Genomic DNA, 16697 nt, shown 5'->3' with positions numbered 1-16697 from the left:
AAATCCAGTTTACTCAGAAGTAGTAGTTTGCCTCGCAAGTTTTTCCACCACTGAAATGGGCTATTATTTTTAAGCAGTAATGGCAAATTCAAATACTGATTCAATTCTTGAGTGCAACACTGAATAATACTTGTTCTTTTTTCTTTTCTTTTTTTTTTTTTTTAGGATTTCTTCTCTTTTGAATTTACTGTGGGTGACATTTCTTTTGTTCCCTTATTTTGAACACTGTCTGTCTTAGCAGAAGCTAATTCATCAAACAAATATATACTGGGGTATCTTGATCTTCAGTAGAACTGGTTGAAGCATATCCTGTTGAAATATCATTAAGAGAATTCCCTCTTACCTCCACATGATCTTACTCCAAAGTTTCTAAAACCCATTCCTTTATTTTGTTTATCATATTGCTTCTTTGAACATCTTAAATGTAGGATCTATAAAAGTAGATAAACAAAAAGATTTATTTTCCATGTAAGCAGAAAATCTTTTCACAGTTGATGATTTAATCTCCTCAACTGTAATAAGAATTCCACTGAAATTTGGGCAGCTTTGGACAAAAATAAATTAAGAGTCAAAATTGTAGGGATATTACTTGGGAGGGTGCGTATCTGGCGGAAACTGCATGTAGGGAGGGTGCATATCTGGCAGAAACTGCCTGAAGCTATGCACCCATCATGTCAATAAGGAACTGTTCAAGTAGGTGGATGGTCGGCAGTGGTCTGGGGTGTGTTCAACTGGCACACGTTGGGACCTCTGGTATATCTAGATCAGTTTCTCAACCTTTTTTTAATTATCGCCCCCTAAAGAGTTTTTTTTATGCAGTTTTTTTCCTAATTGCCCACATGAAATTTTAAACAAGAAAATACTTTATACTTACTCTTTTTATTCAATGGGATTCCTGAGCAAGATGCTTCTTAGCTAAAAGTTCAATGTTCAGTATGATGCTAGTCAGCCTAATTCTAATGTCTCCTCTTGAACATATATCAATTCTGTTTCTTTCCTCTGTTAATATTTTATTTACTGAACTAAAACCACTTCCAACGATATAAGACATTGGAAAACAAAGAAGTACAGCAGGCCCCGTTATAATGCAGTTCACTTTACGCTGATTCGCTATAACGCTGTTCTTATATTATAACTGGTATCTGACTATAACGCTGTCACAGATCACTATAACTCTCTTTTACAGATTGCATTTTTGGCATATTTAACGAAATTGTTTCATTTGATGGAGTCGATAGCTTGAAAGTGAATAGCAAAACAGCATTAAAATGTTTCCCACACTCAGTGAAATTTTCTCGCAATCTAATTTAATTGCAGTACAGTGACTTGCTACATAGTTCCGAGATCAACATTTTAAAAAATGATCAAGTAATATTTGCGTTATATGCATTTATCCGAAGTCTAGTCATCACTCAGTACAGTATTAGACATCGTGTGTAACGGACAGTTTACTTGAACATTGTATCGTAATTAATGCAACCAATGCAGTTACATTTTCGAAGAGTTCATAATGGCCGATAAGAATGAAAAGGCAACAACGTCTGGGCGCAGTACAAAGACTATAAATGTAAGAAAAAGACTGAATTTGAAAATTAAATTAAACGTTTTGAAGCGAATCGATTCCGGTCAACGACAAGCGGATGTGTGCCATAATTTAGGACTTGCAAGTTTAACTGTAAGAACAATTATAAAAAAATAAAGAATTAATTTTAGCAGCGGGCAAGATAGCTGTTCCACTGCAAGCAACTAGGGCTAGGCCAGCTGTTAGGATTGAAATGGAAAGACGTTAACTAATTTTATTGAAGATAATATCCAATGCAGAATTCAGTTAAGTTAAATATTATAAAAAAAAAAAAAAAAAGAGAGAGAGAGAGAGAGAGAGAGAGAGAGAGAGAGATTAGCTAATATGATGATCTGAAGAAAACTCACCTAAAAAAAAAAAAAAATGTGGAACCATTTAAAACTAGTAAGGGCTGATTGAATAGATTTAAAATCCAGGGAGAAGCCGCAAGTGCAGATCAAGGAGCCGAAACTTTCAAAAAAGAACTTGTTAAAATTATTGAAGAGGGTTATTATGTGTTATACTTCTCAACAAGTTTTTAACATAGATGAAGCAGGACTTTTGTGGAAACGAATGCCTAAAAGAAGTTTCATATTGAAAGAAGAAAAAAACATGCCAGGTTTCAAAGCGGCAAAGGATCGGTTGACTTTATTGTTGGGGGGTAATGCTGCGGGGGATTTAAAATTAATACCCTTTTTAGTTTATTTGGAAGAGGCCAAAGTTCGACCCAAAATCGACACATTTTTCATGATTAAATTCATCAATTAAAATCAATTTAGATCAATTAAATTCATGATTTTAATTGGAATTTTAAGTTTAATTTTGATACGTAAGTAGTTACCACATAATTATATACGTATGTAATGCAGAATATTTTATATGTGTAGAAATATTTGAATATTAAATATTTTGACCGATATTTGTGCATCTTTTCACTATCGTTTATTATTGATTAGGAAATATTCTATGGCACCAACCACAACTTACAAATACATATGTTACCTTATGGGAATACGGTGCTCGCTTAGTGCGGATTCACTTAGCGCTCTGTTTTTCCAGAACGAATTATCATCGTTAAGCGGGGCTCTCCTGTATGTTGACCATTTCAGACCACATTGCTGGATAAAGTTAATTGTTTTTTATCCTTACAACTCAGCCATTCCACATTTGTTGAATTTATATTTGCCTTCTTCGTTGCAATTTAATTCAATGAGTTCTTCTTGAATTTCTTCGCTAGCAGAAAAGCAGTGCGATGTTTGTGTATTCTTCTTAAATAAGGAAGTAACAGTGTTACGTTGCTCAAAATTCTGTTTTAATTTTTTAAAATATTTGACATGTTTACCAACTTTATCAGGATGTTTCCTTTTTAAGTTATTTAAAAGTCAATGGTTTCATAGCCTCATTTGAAAAAGAACTATTGCACATAAGACTCGTAGGCTGTTTTGGGTTGAATGGGCTATCAATAAAACCATAAGCTAGATATTCGTCCAGATACTGTTGACACTTTTTCTTTTTGGCAATTGCCATGATCAATGATGGGTTGAATAACTACAAAGATTTAAATAATAATATATAAACTTTTTATTTAACTCTCATAGCATGTGTTTCTCACAAAAGCACTGTGGATCAAAAATAAAAAGGCTTAAGTTTTGCAAATTACAGTGTCTGGGGACTAGGCACCAGCGAGGTGATCTGATAGAGATGTATAAAGCCTTGAATGGTTTGAGCATGCTCAATGCTGATGGGATTCTTCCTTTTGCTCAGAATAATCACCTGAGAGGGCATAAATTCAAATTGAGAAAAGACAGATGTAGGATAGACGTGAGGAAATTTGCCTTTAGCCAGCAGGTGGTTGGTTGGTGGAATAGACTTCCATCCCTTGTCGTGGAAGTTGATAGCCTAAATAAGTTTAAGGCTCAGCTGGACAGGTATTTCAAACGAACAGAGGGGTGAAGTGGAAGTGGTTATTTTTTATTTATTTATTTATTATTATATATATATTTTTTTTCTGGCTGATGCTGCATAAACTTGCTTTCTTGCATCAAACGCCTCTACTAATGCTAATGCTAAATAAACAACTTCCATAAGGAAACAATAAATCAATACTAATTGTTACTTAGAAAGTAGAAACATGTGGACATGTGTTTATGTAAGGGGCAGCTCCTAGAACGTCAGCTCAACTCTGCCTCGTATCTCTGTGAAGAACAGTATCACTACAAATGGGCCAGATATATGAATGACGCAGATTTTTGTGTATTATGTGTGTGTTATGTTCTGGCCGCTTGGCTACCCAGAAGCATCAGTCACCTCGACAGATGATTTTGAGTACCCGTCCATAACATGGGGAAGTGGGCCAGTTCCAGTAGTGAGACACCTATGTTCTCAGAGTATGAGACAAAAAAAAAAAAAAAAAAAAAAATCCCTTCTCTGGGGCCCACTATGGGGGGGAGACCACGAAAGGAAGAGAAAGAAAAGAAAGAAAAAATAAATAAATAGAAAGTAGAAACAATAGAATGAAACATTTCCTCATCACATTCATGCCTCATGTATTGACCAATGAAACAAAAGAATAAATAAATAACCATGCCACACCACTGCCAAGGTCACGGCAGTCGGAAAGGCACAAATGCCAAAGATTCTGAAGTATTCTGGGCAGTGCAGGCAGGCTGCCCGGGTAGGTCATGGGGTCTTGTCAATGATATACAGGAATTTTGTGAGCAGGGATAAGAAAATGATTATCCCCTTGTATAAGGCAGTGGTCGTGCCACGCCTTCAGTACTGCATACAGGTCTGGAAGCCTCATTTTAGGAAGGATGTAGAGTTGCTAGAACGAATACAGGGAAGGGCAGCAAGATTGGTGAGGGGAACAAAGGGGTGCTCTTACGAAGAAATGCTTAAGTTCTGCAAATTGCTGAAGTGAACAGCTTAAATTCAAGGCAGAACTAGAAAAACATTTGGAACGAATGGATGGGTGACATGGGAAGGTTTTTTTTTTTTTTTTTTGACTGATGCCTTATAAGTTTGCTGCTAATGATTGCGGAGACATTACCTCTGAAATCTTAAGCATTTAATGCCTATGAAAAGCAAAGATGGTTGAATTGAAACACTAAACCGCTATCTTCCTTTTACCAAATTTCTCACTGGAATATTAAGTTAAATTAAATATTAAGGAATAAGATGTCGTCGTGTAGAGTTGAGCTTTGGAGGGCCACAAACCGTTGTAATACCCATGATTTTTTTTTTTTGCCCCCGTTGAGAATCCCTAGTCTAGATGCATCGCTGAACGGTCCAGGTTACATGTCCATCCTTGCAGACCATCTGCATCCCTTCATGGTCATCGTGCACCCACAGGGCAATGGACTCTTCCAGCAGCACAGTTCACCTACCCACAGAGCAATACTTAGGCAATACTTATAGTTTTATGCGACTGAAGCAAATTTGATTAATAAGCCTGATATATATAGAGTATACTCTGCTTTTCATAACATTCATAGAGTATACTTTCTGCTAATTTTACGACTGCAATACTTTTTAAATCTTAATAAAATTTAATCTGAAAAAATATTGAGGATTAGAAACACATTATGGATTAACAAGGTAAACAAACTAAATACAACATTGGGCAAAGGTAAAGACAGCCGACACGAGAACCACAAGAAACTAACCGATAACACGCATCTTCTGTTTACCGAGAATGCAGTGAGAAACTGCAGTAGCAGCAAAGCAGTTTGTCTGGTAGGTTTCCTGTAATTTGCTTTAGTTCTCGTGTTGGCTTTCGTTCCAAATTTCCACCATCCCCCCTTGTAAATGACTTTCAAGTCCCAAGTTTGACAAAAATAACTATCAATGTGTAACCTAACACCATTATTAATACTACAAATAACAAAATATCACTGCAATTTACCTATAAAATCATTAAAAATCATTAAACTCATTGGTGTCCAGTAGAATTATCAAAGTCCTCAGCTCTGCCAAAAAAGTCCAGAACAGTAGCAACATTGAAAGACTTGAGTAGAAAAAAATAAAAAAATAAAATTTTCATCCTCGAGTTCCAATTCTTCTTAACGGATTCAAGTGAAATGGTCAGACTATCGAAGTAGGAGTGAAGTGACTGGTGTTTAACCATCTGTGTGTGTATCAGGGAAGTGCTTCTGAGGTACAAATGGTGTATCAGTGTCACGGGGATGCAAAAATTCCTCACCAGTTGGTTGTCTAAAAGAACTAGTTACAGATATGTAACTAATTCAATAATCGAACACACTTAGACATGAATCATTGTAATATTCCTTATATTAGTATTATTTAGTTGATATTTGACTGTATGTAATCAAGAAATAGGCTACTTTTTCAGTAGGCTGCTGACTATTAAGGTGGGAAAGCATTGTAATGACTAATCAGCTGATTAATCGGACAATTTTCTTATTGGTGCAACTCTACTCTTGAGTACTGTATACAGGTCTGGAGGCCTCGCATCAGGAAGAATGTAGATCTGATGGAACGGGTGCAGAGAAGGATAACAAGATTGGTGAAGGGAACCAAAGTGTGTTCTTACAAAGACAGGCTTTAGTTCTGAAAATTGCACTGTCTGGAGGACTAGGCACCTGCGAGGTGATCTTTTTGAGGTGTTTAAGGCTTTGAATAGATTGAACATACTCAGTGCTAATGGGATTCTTCCTCTTGCTCAGACTACACTCGCAAGGGGACATAAATTCAAACTGAGAAAGTATGGTTACAAGACAAATATGCAGAGGTTTGCCTTCAGCCACTTCATCTGTTGTTGTTGTTGTCGTTGTGGAAGTGGTCTGTTTGAATAAATTCAAGGAAGAACTAAACAAACTATTGGAATAGATGAACTGGTGGGGTGTTTTTTTTTTTTTTTTTTTGCTGATGCCTTATAAGCTTACTTTCTTGCATCACATGCATCTACTAATAATAATGCTTCCTGCTGGTCAACAGTTACACTGAATCTGCTATAGAAATCTGAAAAATATAATCCTTTGAATTAATGAATAAAAAGCCATTTAAAGTAATTTTGTGAATGTTATTTTTGCTTAAAATAGTGAAGAAACTGAAAACTTTTGGGCTGAATGGATGGGTGAAATTGGAAGGTGTTTTTTTTTTTTGGCTGATGCTATATAAGCTTGCTTTCTTGCATCATATGCCTCTACTAATACTAATGCATGGACTAATGATAGTTTTTTTTATTATTATTATTGTTTTTATTTTGTCATAGGGAAATGGTATCAATGCAACTGACATAAAGAAGTTAGAAGAAGCTGGATTTCATACAGTGGAAGCTGTTGCTTTTGCCCCAAAGAAACAGTTATTAACAATTAAAGGCATTAGTGAAGCAAAGGCTGATAAAATTTTGGTATGTAAATTTTTTTTTTTTTGTAGTTAAATATTAGTTGTAATGGAGCATTTTTTTAATGATTTTCTTCTGCATAAGGTCTATATGCAGTGGTCCTGTAAAGGTTATACAGTGTGTCGCATGATGTTTTATTGAAAGTTGGTAGAGGTAGATGATTTGCACTTTTTTTTTTTTTTTTCTTTTTGAGCTTATTAAACAGAAACAACTGTTACATTATGGTCCTCCAAATTTTTTTAGACCATTATTCTTCTGAAAACTCAGTAGTTTGCATTATGGTTACAGAGAAATTATAAAATACCTCTGTATATATTTAATTTTAATTAGATAGTATGAATCATAGCTGTAATACTCAAACGTTCTACGTTGATATTAATATTTGTAAAATAATAAGAGGAGTTTACCTCAATATAGTACGAAGAACACTTCCATATGATACTCTCCAGAAATTAAAATGAAAAAAATCGAAAACTTACATTAGAGTAAAAAATAAATAATTAAAAACCAGTTTAACACAATTCAAATCAATTTAACGCAATTAAAAAGAATCTAACGAAAATATTCAAAACGATTTTCCTTCCTAAAGCTGACAATGTTTTTTGACCATATGTTGTGATCACAGGAATGAAAATTACCGAATAGGGTTGAACCTGAAACTTAAATAGTGATTATTTGTCTTCGCACATGTGTGTAAAGGTCCACGCATCGGAGATAAAATATGGCCGCCGAACATTAACAGAATTCTCGTGTAATTTAATTTCTACGGTTCCTGCAATTAATAGTCGTGTATAATTATGTTGAACATTAAGTATTTTGGCTTGTTAAATAAAAAAAGTATGTTTTTCGTTAATGGCACGAAAGGCTAATTCTGGCGCTGCTGAACGAGAAGCAAGAACTGAGGCTTCATGTTGATTTACATGAATATTCAGAGAAAATCGCGTCGAACCTTGGTAAGACGAGTCGCAATCACTGCAAGAAATGTTGCCGACTGGGCTAGCCGGGTGGGTAAAGTACCTGCCTAGCAACCCAAAAGGTCGCAGGTTCGAATCCCGCCTCGGGCTTGGATCAAAGTACTGCAAAAACCTTGGGAGGTGCATTATGGCCACAGAAGCCGATGCGCCAACAACTACCAAAAAAAAAAAAAAAAAAAAAGCAAGAAATGTTGCATACCAGATGATTAATTCGTGTTGTGAACGCGGAAAGAAATGAGCGATTGTTCAGTGTAGTGTGTAATGGCCTGTATTGGCCTGGCCACAATTTTAAATTCGTTATCTTTAAAGAATCTATTAAGCTGTTTGTGCCAATGTTCAACATATGGGACAGAAATAAAGTATTTTTTGATATTACTATTGTTGGTTGGTGTAGTATTTTGTATCGTATCCTTAGCCTGTACCCTAATTTGGTATATTGTGGCAAGGGGATAACCCCTGTTTAAGAACCTGCTAGTTAATATATGTATTTCTGAGCCCAAAGCAGATTTCGTCGTTGAATATTTATAGGCATTTAGAAATTGATTAAAGATAATTGATCTTTTTTAGGTGAATGGGTGATAGCTATTATAATGTAGAAGCATACCGGTGTTTGTAGGTTTTCGATAGATGCTAAATTGGATTTTATTCGAGTCCCGTGAAATTTAGAAAGTTTAATGACTTTGAATCCGTATTCTCCTTTTCCAATGTAAATTTGAGTCTAGAATGAATATTATTAAACAAATGTAAAATGTCTTGGATAGTACTACTATCAGTAATAACTAGAACATCGTCTAAATACCTCCCATAGTATGTGATACGAGGTCGAAAAGGTGTCAAATGTATATGCTCAATCGTTGAGAGATAGATCTCTGACATCAAGCTGCTCAGGCTCAAGCCCATTGGCAATCCAAAAATTTTTGTACACCTTGTCTCGAAAGGTGATATAGTTGGCCTCAGCTAACAGTTTAATTAAGTGAAAAATTTCTTTAATAGGTAGCTTTGTATAATTAATCAGTGTCGAGTTTTTATTTAACATATCTCAAATAATATCTAATGTATATTCAACGTTTACATTCGTATACAGCGAGGTAACATCTAGTGAGAATAAATTGTCATTGTTGCCAAGTCTACAGTCTTTAAGATTATTAAATAATGTATCGTAGTTCTGAATCCCAAATTGTATTACCTGTCTAAAGGGTTTTATAATGCTATATATGTGTGTGGCTAAGGATGAAAATGCCGAGTTCCTGTAGGAAACAATAGGTCGAATAGGAAATCCAGTCTTGTGTAATTTTACCTGACCAAAAAAGTTCAGGAATATTGTATGTTCTGGCCTTCAATTCCTTTAACTGGGCCATAGTAATGTAGTCGTTTTTTCAATATGTGGTTAACATTTTATTGTATTGATTGACCAAATTGGTAAACAGTGCCAGGTCTACTTCAAGATAAGTGGAGGTATCTGAAACAAACTGAATCTAACTTATTAATATAATCAGGTTTATCTAGTATTACCACTGTATTTCCTTTATCTGCCCTCTGTATAATAATGTCCTTATTTCCCCGAAGTTCTCGTAAAGCTGAACTGTCATGTGTATTCAATTTAGGAAGTCGCGTTTCTTTTATGTTATTCACTACTTGGTTAACTTGTTGAATAAATAAATCTTTTTGTGGAACATTACGAAGTCCAAATTCAATATCAATTACGCATTGTTTTTTTAGGTAGTTTTCGAGGCGGTAAATTATAATTTAGTCCTTTGGATAAAAGTGAAATCTGGTCCTGCGTACGTGAGGAAAGATTTGTAACCTGTTGTTATGTCGGTTCTTTGAATACTGGGTGAGGGGATGCTCGTGAACTAGCTGACGTATTCTATGGTAGTACGTTGTGTGTCTGTTTGGGGGGGGGGGGGGTTGTCATCCATCTCGTAGGAGAGTATCATACGGAAGTGTTCTACATACTATATTGAGGTAAACTCCTCTTATTATTTTACAAATATTAATATCAATGTAGAACGTATTGAGTATTACAGCTCTGATTCATACTATCTAATTCATTTTTTAAACTCTTATTGACTATTTCATTCACTTCCTGTCTCTCCAGATGTAACCTATCAATACACACAATTATGGGGGATTTTTTGAATGGCTTAGTGCAAAATTACATTAAATCAACACTAAGATACTCGGTCCAAAGTTACCATATTTCTTTTCTAAAATATTGCCTTCAAAACAACATTGTTCCGAAGTTTGCCAGGGTTAATTTAAATCAAAAAATTTCGGGCATAAAACAACTAACACTGGCCACATCGCGTAATATTGTTAAGCTTGCCTTAAAATCTTGATATTTGAATAAACAAAAATACCTTTCCCAGGTTAGGAAGCTTCGCAATAAATTAAAAAATTATCTACATCCAAACGATTGGTCTATATTGAAGACCTCCATAGATTTGCGATGGAAAGCACAGGCCTCAGAAATAAAAAACAGACACGTTAATAAATTGCTAACATTATCGGATAGGTCAAGACAAGGTTCAACCCTATTAGGTAATTTTCATTCCTGTGATCACGACATACGGAAAGGGAAACTATAGGAAATTTTGGAATTGGTACAAGAAATGAAGGAGGTGAAAGACTTGTGGAATTTGCAGAATCTCAAGGAATGTCAGTACTGAAAATTTTTTTCATGAAAAGGGTGAACAGAAAGTAGACATGGAGTAGCCCAAACGGATTAACAATTAATGAAATAGACTTCATCCTCACTAACAGAATATATATTGTGATGATGTTACTGTCTTGAATAAGGTAAATGTTGGAAGTGATCACAGAATGGCAAGATGCACACTTGATATAGCTGTAGGAAAAGAAAGGAAAAAACTGACCGAAGTAAATAATATGAAGGTCTTTGAGATAACAGAAGAGGAGAAAATGCAGTATGTACTGGAACTTAAGAACAAATTTGAGTTTCTGAAGACCTTTCAGGACCAAGATATCACCGGGGAATACAACAACTTTCTGAAACTGATAAAGCCCGAGAAACCTATAGGTAAAAAGAAATCAAAAGAAGAAAAAATTAGTCAAGAAACACTTGTCATGATGAACCGAAAACAACAAATGAAGAGCAAGATAAACACTGACAAGGAGAAAATTGAGTATACTGAGTTGTGCAAAGCCATTAGAAAGAGACTCAGAGAGGCCATAAGAAGAAGATTTAACACAAGAAAAGTAGAACAAGCATTAAGGGAAAACAAAGGACTTAAATCAGCAGCCATTAGCAGTAATACTGAAAGACAAATGATACTGAAACTGAAGAATAGCGATGGCATACTTATAAATTGTAGAGAAGGCATAATTCAAATAGCAGAAGACTACTATAGAGAATTATACAAGGAGCGAGGGGATGATGCCAGCAGTGGGCAAGATGGGTTGCAAATTAGCAACACATGCGACATACCCAATATCCTTCCTGATGAGGTAGAACATGCATTAAAGAAAATGAAGAATCAGAAACCCCCGGGATAAGATGAAATTACTGAAGAGTTTTTAAAATTGGGAGGAAGAGACATGACACAAAAACTGGCAAGACTCTTCACAAAATGCATTAGAAAAGGTGTGATGTGTAAGGAGTGGAATAATGAAATCATAGTTTTGCTGCATAAGAAAGGAGATAAACCAGAAATTGGAAATTATAGACCAAATAGCTTGTTATCCCACATCTAGAAGTTGTTCACAAGGGTCATTACTAACAAATTAGAAAGAATACTTGATGAGAATCAACTGAAAGAGCACGCTGGCTTTAGGACAGGATTCTCAGCTATGGATCACCTTCATGTAATATCACAGCTAATGGACCGACCGGGCTAGCCGGGCGCCTCCGTAGCCAGGTGGGAAGGAGCAGCAGTGCGTAGCACACGCTTCTTGATTAGACCGGGGTTCGAGCCCGTCACCACCAAATACGGAGGATGCGGAAAGGTCATTCAGGGAATGACCACCGCATATCCCGGAGCAATATGGCCTTAGTTGCTAATGCTCCTAAAAACCAAATAACAACAACAAATAACGGGCTAGCCGGGTGGGTAAAGTGCCTGCCTGGCAACCCAAAGGTCGCGGGATCGATTCCCACTGTTATTTATTTTTGTTATTTGGTTTTTTTTTTTTAGGAGCATTAGCAACTAAGGCCATATTGCTCCGGGATATGCGGTGGTTATTCCTTGACCTTTCCGCATACTCCGTATTTGGTGGTGACGGGCTCGAACCCCGGTCTAATCAAGAAGCGTGTGCTACGCACTGCTGCTCCTTCCCACCTGGCTACGGAGGCGCCTCGATTCCCACCTCGGGCTTGATTCCCGTATTGGGCTTGGATATCACGATGGTGCCACACTATCCAGTTGGATCTCACGGCCACAATACATGAAGGAAGAAGGGAAAAATTGGTTCCTTCATGTATTGCTCACATGATACGAAAGAAAATAAAAAAAACAGCTAATGGAGAAAGCAAATGAATATAAAACACCATTATGTCTGGCATTTGTGGATTATAAAAAGGAATTAGACTCCATACAGCATATGGCAATGTTTCGGGCACTGGAAAGACAAGGCATAGATACCCCATATATTATGATTTTGAAGAAAATATATGAGAACGCTACCTCTTTTATTAGACTAGACAAAGACAGTAGCAAATTTAAAATTGAAAAGGAGTTCAACAAGGAAACAATATCTCCGAAGTTGTTTACTGCTGCCCTTGAGGATGCTTTCAGAAGATTAGACTTTTTTTTTTTTATTTTATGTAAACCCCAAACACGAGAGGTATTAGAACCTATAGTACTTAGTACGGTGCTCGAGTTGGAGGTTGAGAAGACGAAAGAAGATATTTGTTGACATTGGACTTGAACTTCTGTAGACTGTAATTTTCAGGAAATACGTATGAAGGAAGGTTGTTCCAGAAAACGGCAGTTGAATGAATAAATGAGGAAGATGAAAAGTTGGTTCTGTGAGTTTGAAGTTGGACAGTAAATGGATGTTGGCTGGTGGCGGCATGTGTTCGGACTGTTTTGAAAGAGAGAACAGGAATTATAGAAGCCAATTCAGAAGAACAGTGCCCGTGGAAGTATCTGTAGAAAAGGCATGCAGCAGAAACAGTATGTCGATGAGACAGCGAGTGGAGAGACTCTGTTAGAGGTGAATCATTAATTAACCTAACTGCCCTCTTCTGAATGGAATCAAGAAGCCTGAGAGAGGTTTTGGGGGCAGCACCACCCCAGATGTGGGAACAATATTCCATGGCAGGGCGGATTTGCGATTTATACAGAGTGAGCAGCTGTTTGGAAGAAAAGTAACGCCGAGAGCGAAAGAGAAAACCAAGTTTTTTAGATGCAGAGGAAGCAATATTTGTAATGTGCTTGTGCCAAGCGAGATTGGAAGTCAGGGTAATCCCCAAAAGAGATATATAATTTTGCCTAGAAATCGGAGTGTCACCAAAGATAAGCAAAGGAGCAGAAGAATCCTTTTTGCGAGATATAAGACAAGACTGAGTTTTAGAAGAGTTGAAATCAACTAAGTTGTCTTTGTTCCACTGGAGAATTACTGAAGATTGGCATTTAAGGAATTGGTAGCGGACATTCAAGAAGTTGAAGCTGATTGAGCAGGACAAGGTTTCTCAAAATGGAAAGTGGAATGCAATGTGCTATCATCGGCAAAACTATGGATAGGATTTCCAATCAATGGAAGGTCATTAATATACAAGAGGAAAAGAGTGGGGGTAAGAACTGAACCTTGGGGGACACCGGCATTAGTGGAGAAGTTAGAAGACAGAGAGACATCTACCATCACCCTCAGTGAGTGATCGAAGAGAAAACTGGATAACCAATTACAAAAAACAGTTGGCAAACCATAAGATGGAAACTTGTTTAGAAGACCTTTATGCCAAACACTATCGAAAGCCTTTGAGATGTCAAGAGCAACTACTTGTGTTTCACCAAACCTTTCCATTGAATTAGTTCATAAATGGGTAACATAAGCCAGAATATCACCAGTGGATCGACATTGACGGAATCCATACTGGCGATCGTTGATCAGACGGAAGGTTTCTAGGTAGTTTAAGAGTTGGTGGTTAATTGATTTGTCCATTACTTTAGAAAGAGTAGAAGTAATTGCAATGGGACGATAATTGGACGGGAGGGATTTGTCACCCTTTTTAGAAACTGGCTGGATATGAGCAAATTTCCAAGCAGAAGGAAAAACACCTTTGGAATAAGAAAGTGAAAAAAGGCGGCAAACAATAGGAGTAAGTTAGCACAGGTTTTGAGAACAAGTGGAGAAATACCATCGGGACCTGGAGCTTTCTTAACATCAAGATTCGTCAAAATCCTTCTGACATCCTTTTGACGGAAGACCACAGGAGGCATTGAATGGAGAATGGTGGGACGTGTTTTACCAAGATCATTACTACATGAGTTAGAAGAAAAATGGGATGCTAGTAGGTCAGCTTTATCTTTGGCTGAAGTGACAACAGAACCATCTGGTTTGGACAGAGGTGGGAGCAGAGATGGGCAAAAGTTGCGGCCAATAGCTTTGGCAAGAGACCAAAATGCTCAGCTACCATTAGGGCAAGAAGCAAATTTTCTACTCTTAGCCTGTTCAAACTCTAGTTTGGACTGATTAATAACTGCTTTACAATTGTTGCAAGCTATGGTGTAGGCAGAAAATGAAACTGGAGAATTAGAAACAAGCCAATTACGATATGTAACATTCTTCTCTTGAACAGCCTTAGTACATTTATTGGAAAACCAAGATTTAGATAAAGGACGAGATTTTAAAGTGGAGTATGGGATAAAGGATTCCATTCCTGCAAGAATAATTTCACTGACATGATCTGAGCAAACATTGACATCAGAAGTTTTGAAACAGTAATCCGACCAAGGAAAAGAAGAATAGAAGTCTCACAGGTCATCCCATTCTTGTAATTCCAAACAACACAAGGTTGGGAATAGCCATCAGATAAAGGTCCCATTGGAGAAGAGACAATCACCAAGTTGTGATCTGAAGTGTCTAAAGGACCTCTCACTTCGACCGTGTACTTAGAAGGGTTGTTTGTGAGAAAAATATCAAGCGTTATTGGCTGTATGATTAGGATTTTCCGGTATTCTTGTAGGTAAATGAATGGATCTGTGTAAGGTCATTAGTAATTGCAAAATCCTCAGCATCTCGGCCAGCTGGGTCGGTGTGACTAGAAAACGGAAGCCAGCTGGAGTTGTGAACATTAGAATCACCCAAGAAAAATTACCTCACTGTTAGGAAAGTTGGAGAAAGTCAAGTTGCAAAGAGAGGAAGTCAAAGAGTTCCAAGTGATTAGTGGAGTTGGGAGAATGGTAGAGACAACAGATGAATTTGACACAATGAGGTAGAGGGATTTTTAGCCAGAGAAGATCAAAGAGAGGAGATTCCAAATTGCTGTCTCTGACAGGGAATATCAGAACAGACATATGCACAAGTACCACTTTTGAGGCAAAAGGAATCATACAGGGAATAATTTGGGCATCTGAGATGAGCAGTAGTTGAATCAACCGATAACTGAGATTCTGTCAGAAAAAGTACATGGGGTTTGGCAGACTTCAAGTGGAAATGGACATCGTTGAGATTAGAATTGAGACCATGTATATTTGTGAAATAATTAGGAAGTGCTTGGGAGGTTTAGATCTTTTCGCAGATAAGCTTGCTCTATTAGTTTGACAGTTCATGGTGTATTCAATAGTAAGAAAAAGAGGGTAGGACATGCTGTATGAAGTAATGAAATTTTTGGATATGGCGTTCACTTTGTAAGAATATACCCATATCCTTGACATAACATGGCCTCGTCAATGCTCCCCGCATACACACTACTTGGATTCCCTCCAGTCACTACCTGGCAGAGTAGAGATAGCAAGATTATACACTAGCTGATCCGGAAGCCGCCTAGAGAGTTACCAGTGGGTTCGGTCCAGCGTACTAACTAGCGGCCGTCCTGCGAACACCGTTTTAGAGCTGTACCCTCGAAATGTAAGGAATATTGGATCTCGCCACAATGTAGTAGTAGTAGTAGTGGCATGTGATGCAAGAAATCACACCATTCCCTCCACATGCCTGTCCAGTTCCTCCTTAAATTTATTCATCCTATCAACTTCCACAACGACAGATGGAAGTTTCTTCCAGCAAATAACCACCCGCTGGCTAAAGGCAAATTTCCGCACATCTATTCTACATCTGTCTTTTCTTAATTTGAATTTATGCCCCCTTAGGTTCGTAATCTGAACAAGTGGAAGGATCCCATCAGAATTCAGCGTGCTCAACCCATTCAAGGCCTTATACACCTCAATCAGATCACCGCGCAGGTGCCTAGTCTCCAGCCACTGCAATTAGCCTCTCTTGGTAAGAGGATCCCTTCATTCCCCTCACCAATCTTGTTGCCCTTCTCTGTACACTCTCAAGTAAATCTACATCCTTCCTAAAATGAGGCCTCCAGACCTGTACGCAGTACTCAAGGCGTGGCCTGACCATTGCCTTATACAGAGGGACAATCACCTCCTTTTCCCTGCTAGCACAATTCCTATATATCATTGACAAAACCCCATGACCTGCCCTGGCAGCCTGTCTGCATTGCTCAGAAAACTTCATATCTGACTGCACAATTACTCCCATGTCTTTTTCATTTTCTACCACCTTAAGTGTAGTACCACACAGTTGGTACGTTTCTCTGAGGTTACTTCTACCCATATGCAGTACTTTGCATTTGTCAAGGTTAAACTTCAGTTGCCACTTCTTAGCC

At 37.3% G+C, this 16697-nt stretch overlaps 1 protein-coding gene across 1 annotated transcript in view; it reads left to right on the top strand.

Moving 5' to 3' along the window:
• Positions 1 to 16697, top strand: part of spn-A (RAD51 recombinase homolog spn-A) — a 163453-nt gene that overhangs the window by 41927 nt on the left and 104829 nt on the right. The window contains exon 3 of the mRNA XM_090370766.1: positions 6795 to 6932. Within this exon, the coding sequence (XP_090226892.1) occupies positions 6795 to 6932 (138 nt within the window). The remainder of the gene's footprint in view (positions 1 to 6794; positions 6933 to 16697) is intronic.

This window comes from Mastigoproctus giganteus, chromosome 3, assembly GCF_048544385.1.
Source record: "Mastigoproctus giganteus isolate SK-2022 chromosome 3, ASM4854438v1, whole genome shotgun sequence".
NCBI lineage: Eukaryota > Metazoa > Arthropoda > Arachnida > Uropygi > Thelyphonidae > Mastigoproctus > Mastigoproctus giganteus.
Note: the sequence above shows the minus strand (reverse complement) of the source record. Positions and strands in the feature narration are given on the sequence as shown.